The following is a 7,500-nucleotide window of genomic DNA, read 5'->3' as shown; positions in this document are numbered from 1 at the left end:
GGAGTAATAATGGTAACGATTATAATTTCAGGGCGTTTTTATGTTGCTAAAGTAAGTGGGTACAAGCTTGAACGAGTAAAATGCATGACAGGGATAATAATAATGATAATGATAAAAATGTTAAAAATGACGATAATAACAATAATGATAATGATGATAATGAAAATTAGTATTAGTAGTCATGTGGGTCCCCAGTTCCTTTCCACGGAGAGTGCCGGTGGTACTTTTTTAGGTAATCATTCTCTCTATTTATCCGGGCTTGGGACCAGTACTGAATAATTATAGATCCATATAAGGTACGTTATTATAAACCTGCACAGAGAAACGCACAGTTGACTAGGATAAAATGTATTTATATAATAAAAACAACAGAAGCAAAAACAGTTTATTAGAATATAATAGTATTTTACGTTTCTCAATTGTAATTGGTATCCCTCCAAGGGCATGCCAGCATTCTGTACATTAGTACCACATTACGCCTCATAATTTATAATGGCAAATTAAAAGGACATTCAGGGTATACTCGAGAATTAAGACTTTTATTGAATAAGTAAGACATATTTCAAAGAACTGTTATCATTTCCCATAAGAAATTCAGTATTCTGATGGCAAGTTTAGAGTATGACTTCTACGTCTGGCAGCGGACGAGTCTGGAACTTTGTGTACCGGTCCGGGACGAAAATAAGGAGCAGTGTGTTGTAAACTGCAGAGGTCTGTGCGCGTAATCCTATTTGGGAATGAAATCCTCCCTAATGGCATAGCCTGTTGGCCCTGTAAATAATTCTAAGTAGTCAGACCATGGAATTAATTTCTATGGATACCTGACGAGTGATTATATCAGTGTGAAGTTTTCTGGTTAGTATGTGCTTGGGAGGCAAACTTTCCAAGAAATATCTTTTAGTTCATGTGCATGTTTGTAGATGTGATACTGTCTATATGTGGAGAAATGTATATGCACGTATCATGTTTATATATACCGATATCTATGTATTGTATATACATATTTTCTATATCTTCATGTAATGTGTGTGTGTGTGTGTGTGTGTGTGTGTGTGTGTGTGTGTGTGTGTGTGTGTGTGTGTGTGTGTGTGTGTGTGTGTGTGTGTGTGTGTGTTTGTCCATAATTATATATATGCTCATATATGTGTCTGTGTGACTCTACATGTATAAGTATATTATACATATATATATATATATATATATATATATATATATATACATACATACATACATATGTATATATAGGCACACATATAAGTATACACACACACATACACATACATACATATACATACATACATACATTCATACATACATACATACATACATACATACATACATACATACACACACACACACACACACACACACACACACACACACACACACACACACACACACACACACACACACACACACACACATATATAAGTATGTGTGTGTACACATGTATGTGTGTGTATGTATATACATATAGAGAAATATACACATGTATATACAATACTGACAATATATAGATATATACTCAATGTATATGTGTATATTATATATATTGCGTACATACTATCGAGGAATTCAGTTACAAAACTTCCTTTTCCGGCAACCTTCATAGAGGTGTTTAACCCTAGCCATAAAGTTAACACGAGTTACTGATCAATATAATAAATCGGAACATGTGACGACTAGTAAGAAGTAAAGAACAAAAACAAACAAGACGCCAGTAACAGCGTAATCAACCTTAGGGAGATTATCAGGTATGCGACTTGGCATAATCAGCCATATGAACCAAGCCTTAAAAAAGGACTAGTTTTCCAGTTAGAGATGCGGTGCCGAAAGGAGACGAATCACAGTGGTGGTGTCGCTTAAGGCCGCGCTGTACACAACCGTTAATAATTCGCAAAGTTTAAAGTGTCGATGCCGGCGGTAGAATATCCTTCAAGGGTGAAAACCTGGACATTAATGCATGAATTCCGTCCAAAGGGAGGTTTTTCCAACAGTGATTTTCACACCATACGTTTATCCTCGGCGAGAAGGCACCAGGGATGCGGATGTTCGGAGACCCTGGGATGTTTACCGCCAAGGATAAGGGACTACGGATCGCGGTCGGAGTGCAGTCCGGGGTTGTACATGTGTTTGTGTGCATTTATTGTGTATAGGTTATTTTGCATCCATGTGTTTATACATATTAAAATTTATTTCAATATATGTCATGCCTACTCGCGCGCGCGCGCGCACACACACACACACACGTGTGTGTGTGTGTGTGTGTGTGTGTATATATATATATATATATATATATATATAATATATATATATATATATATAATATATATATATATACATATATATGTGACATATACATACGTATAGACATATAGTTAGATAGATATAGATATGAAGATAAATATATGTATATATACATATATATATGCATGTGTACACACAAAAATGTATTTGTACATATATGCATTTATGCATATATATACATGTATGTATGTATACACAAACATATATAGTTTTTAATTTGAAGAATAATTATTTGCACATATACATACATTTTTTTTCATTTAAAACTATATATATGTATATATTTATTTATTTATTTGTTTATTTATATATAAATGAACACAGACACAAACAGCCGTGAAAAGGAAAACAGCCACAATAAGAAATTGAAATAAATCATGGCTTGGAACTCATTAACTCATCAGACGGATAAAAACGAGAATTTTGACAAAATTATGTATTGGCAGAACAACAATAACAAAAAGTGAATCAGGTCCCAAGGGGAGGGTCAAGGTCAAAGAAACTAGGGATGGATATATTTACCAACGACGATGCAAGGTCACTGACCATTTGATTTCAAAAGAATTTGTTGATATATGAATTAATTTAGCATTTCTCTTTTGAGTCGTTGACAAACCAAACATCACGCTTTTTCTATTTATTTATTTTTGATTATTATTTTTTAAGTTCTGCCGGTTTTGCCCATGTGAAGGTTGGGTAGTCCTTGCTCGGAATAACGTAAATACCAGAGATAGCCTGAATACCATTGGCCGTATCGTACTTCACCAAAGAATTACATTACGGAACCTGTATGGAGACCTTATGTTATTTCCGACTTTAAATAGGAAATTTTTTTCATTGCGGGACGGGTTGTACGGAACAGTTAATGAATTACTGGCTCTGTCGTGCGTATTACGAGAATGAGTATAGAATATCCATTTCGCGGATTAATGTGTCTTGTTTAAGAAAACGTGGATATCCTAATTTAGAAAACGTTTCAATAATGATGTCGAGCTCCCGTTCGATAAGTTCACTGTCACGTACTTTATTTCCTAAGAAACATCGACGGAATTACCGATTTCTTAATATACAACTAGCGGTGTGAGGCAGTTTCCGGTAAACTGAAGATTTAAGAGCACCATTTACATTGTGTAAAAGAACGTCGAAAAAGTTAATTTTCCCGAATTTTCCCATTTTACATAAAATTAATAATACGGGAGGGGTGGTTATTTTTTTTCTTCCAACAACATATCGAAACCAAATCGTCTCTTTAGGGAGAGTTGACGGAAGGAGTTCAGATGCGCAAATCCGCAAGAACCAGGCTTAGGCTACTTCCCACCGCGATATGGTTAATCTACTTGTGAAATTCGCTTTCGAAATTAAAGGCATTATTCGTAACGCACAAGTTTAATAAAGCAATTGACCGGAAAAGGATTTTCTGAGGAGATTAAGAGTTTTCTTTCAAGTAAGTCTAGCACATCGCCAAGTGGGATATTAGTAAACAGGGAATCTACATCAAAACTATCTGTGGAGCAAGTTTTAAATTTGCCGACGCACAGAATTAATTTTGTTAGTTTAGATGTGGATTCCTTTTTTGCAAACATATATGTATATTGATATATTTATACGCTTGAGTAAATTATCTGAATTTGGGTTTTCGAGAAAATATGAAGAAAAGTGTCTTGTTGTCATATTAATTCATCCGTTTATGACTAAACCTGCGAATGGAGTGGTATTATTAATGCTTATATATATCTATACACGCACATATATATGTGTGTGTGTAGATATGTGTGTATATCTTTCTATCTATCTATCTGTTTATCTATCTACACACACATATATATATATATATATATTATATATATATATATATATATATATTATATATATATATATGTGTATATATATGTATATATATATATATATATATATATATATATATATATATATATATATATGAACACAAACACATAACGTGTACACACACACACACACACACACACACACACACACACACACACACACACACACACACACACACACACAGCACACACAGCACACACAGCACACGCATACACACACACACACACACACATACACACAACACACCACACCACACACACACCACACACACACTACACACACACTACACACACACTACACACACATTCACACTCACACTCACACTCACACTCACACTCACACTCACACACACACTCACACACACTCACACACACACACACACGTATGTGTGTGTGTGTGTGTGTGTGTGTGTGTGTGTGTGTGTATGTGTAAGTGTGTTAGAGATAGAGTGAGATAGGTAAATAGAAAGAGGGGGGGAAAAAGAGAGAGAGAGGGAAAGGGAAAGGCGGAGAGAGAAAGAGACCGCCAGTCACGTCATCCATGCATATAATTTTCTAATTATCTCTGGCTATCTTCTTTTTAAAGAGTGTGTTAAATCGCCAGGCTTCCCACCCTGAAGGCTGTAATACAACACGCTATCTTCAAGATGCATTGGCGGCCAGCGTTCCTTGCATTATGGATAGGCCTTGGCATATTGCACAGTTCCACGCCTTTACAAGAAGAAGGTTTAGTTCTAAAAGGAAAGCTGTGCTGTGAGGAAGGCCAAATTCTCACTGACAATGGCTGCGTGCCTGGTGCCATCACAGCCACTTTCTCGCCGTCAATCTCCGCAAATCTGTCTCAAATTACAAGCAACGTCTCTTGGTCTTTCGAGCCGTTAATGTGTCCCAGAGGATTCTACGTCAACCACCTTCTTCTGGATGGAAGGAATAATACGCTAGATATAGAGGAAGGAGAGATTTACCTGAAATGGTTGGAGGTCATGGTCTTCAAAAGCAGCTCTGACTACTGCGTGGGGCCCACTGAGGACGGCGGCTACGCTGCCCGGACTTGCCACCCTAATGTCGAGAAGGTAAGCCGTGGGGGTTTGCTGCATATTTTCCCTTTTCTCCATTTCTTCTGGGGCTGTGTTTGTAAACACACACACACACACACACACACACACACACACACACACACACACACACACACACACACACACACACACACACACACACACACACACACACACACACACACACACACACACACACACACACACACATTCACGTAAATATACTACAGCCAGCACCTGTTATCCACGCGTAAAGGCAAAAGCCTGTATATTTGCACATTACATTTCACATTCACGTTCAAATAGTTACTGACCAGGGGGCGGTAAAATGATATAGCCGCTCCAAAGTGTTTTCCAACACCCCTCCACCTTGGCCTTTCATGGCGAAGGATTTATCAGCCCTTAGCAGTAGTTTTGCACATCGTAATGGGCGATCTAGCATCCTCTTGTTTGTTTTGTTATCCTGGTTACAAGACACAAGAGCTGTATATATTTGTATGAACTACAGATCTACCAGATACTATATGTTGAAAACGATTAACTAATACTATTGAAATGCATACGATCCAAGTAAAATTAAAACTCAAATGGGCTAATATTTCACACACACACAAAGTGCATGTATAGACAAAAAAAAAACAGATAGCCATAGATGGATGAATATACTTAGCAAAACTATAGTCAACAGCTTGTGTCGCAGAATAGTAGTATAAAGGTAATATGACCGATGTTTGGTTCGACTATCACATTCCCCAACCCCCTCATATTTCCCAACTTTGCCTGTTCATTATACATAACACATGTACGTACTGTATATCTGCTGTTGCATTGTACCCTGCATTATCGTGTTTGCTATTCTTTCCTTCGTTGTTTTATTTACAACTTGCTCAACGTAAATTTAGAATACTGTCTCTTTCTTTCTCTGTCTCTCACTCACACACGCACAGGCATGGTGCTTTGGCGTATATAGTATTGTGGAACATAGGATTACTGGGTTGGAAAGTTTCGCAATTCAGATAAACATCCTTTTGTTTGCCCAACTGTTTATAGGCTGATTACTGAAATTATAAAGAAACAAAATATAAGAAAACAGACAAATTAATTAGTTACACATACATCAAAGAATAAACGTATGAATACATAGAAATATTATACATGTCCATAACTAATAATTACCTAACACTTAATATTAAGAAATTTGGTATCGTATCACATCATAGGGTAATTATTTTAACACGGAAAATTATGGTTTCCGAGCCCCTCCTACTGGTTTCCAATTTTCGTGATTCTTATACCCACTGAATGGCCAGCGAACCTTATTTTCGCTGCCTGGACTGTGAGAAGTCTTACGCTTCTACAGTGAATGGTAATATTCGACAAAATGAGACTCATTTATAAACTAGCCTTATGCTCTCTGTTACGAACGTCTTCCTTCATGGAGCCTGTGTGCACGTCTTCCCCTCAGGTGGCTACTAGTTTAGATAATATATTCTTTTATATATTAATTGTGACTAAAATAACATTAAGTTACAGTTACAAATACTGAGATTGTTTTTGGTTGTGTTCCATAACACCTTTAAAGGTATAAGATTGTAATTATTAACTTTCATGAAAATGTTTTATTTATTGTGCATAATGTTTTGTCAGTGTAATCAAACACAAGTTGGTTAACGTAAATAAGTATACGCTGTGACTCTAGTGACCTTGAACAGATCTAGAATATGAGATGTTACGATTTGAAGGGATAATTCAAGTACATTTCGCAAGCTTCCTAAAGCTTTTGTCTATTCGCAAACAAACCGATATATAACATATTTCTGGTCATTACATAAGTATAAGAGTAAAGATACCACTTTTCCCATAGGATTTTTTTTTCATAAGAGCACCACCATCACAACCATCAAAAATAGGCATATTTTCCTAGTCGAACTTACAAATCAGGCGGATCATAAACTGAAAAATGCAAACTCAGAAAAGTGCAGAGTATATGGGAAACATTGTTCGGTAGTGATACTTTATCCGTAGAGTTGCTGCACATGACTGACTCAAGCCACGAATTTTCGTGATGCCGTCAGTGGCAAATTGCCGGGAGCTTCCTTAGATATTTGTTTATTGTATTGTATTAAACTACTATTTTTGTCAATAATAACAATGATAATAGATCGATAATAAGTCATTTCAGTAGTGATAGTTCTGAGTGTAACTTTAAAATACTTTGATATATATATATATATATATATATATATATATATATATATATATATATTGTGTGTGTGTGTGTGTGTGTGTGTGTG

The 7,500-nt window shown here is 36.1% G+C and overlaps 1 protein-coding gene across 4 annotated transcripts in view; it reads left to right on the top strand.

Moving 5' to 3' along the window:
* The first annotated feature begins 690 nt into the window (after positions 1-690).
* The window catches only part of LOC119576363 (G-protein coupled receptor Mth-like), a 15,421-nt gene continuing 8,611 nt past the window's right edge, over positions 691-7,500 (top strand). For 2 of the 4 annotated variants that reach the window (XM_037924018.1, XM_037924017.1), the window contains exons 1-2: positions 702-855; positions 4,738-5,224. In XM_037924018.1, coding sequence (XP_037779946.1) covers positions 4,799-5,224 — 426 coding nt within the window. In that variant the 5' untranslated portion in view covers positions 702-855; positions 4,738-4,798. Of the gene's footprint in view, positions 856-4,737; positions 5,225-7,500 lie in introns of all 4 variants that reach the window. The other 2 variants (XM_037924015.1, XM_037924016.1) reach the window with 2 other exon arrangements.

Source organism: Penaeus monodon, chromosome 8, assembly GCF_015228065.2.
Source record: "Penaeus monodon isolate SGIC_2016 chromosome 8, NSTDA_Pmon_1, whole genome shotgun sequence".
Classification (NCBI taxonomy): domain Eukaryota; kingdom Metazoa; phylum Arthropoda; class Malacostraca; order Decapoda; family Penaeidae; genus Penaeus; species Penaeus monodon.
This window is presented reverse-complemented; position numbering and strand designations above follow the sequence as displayed.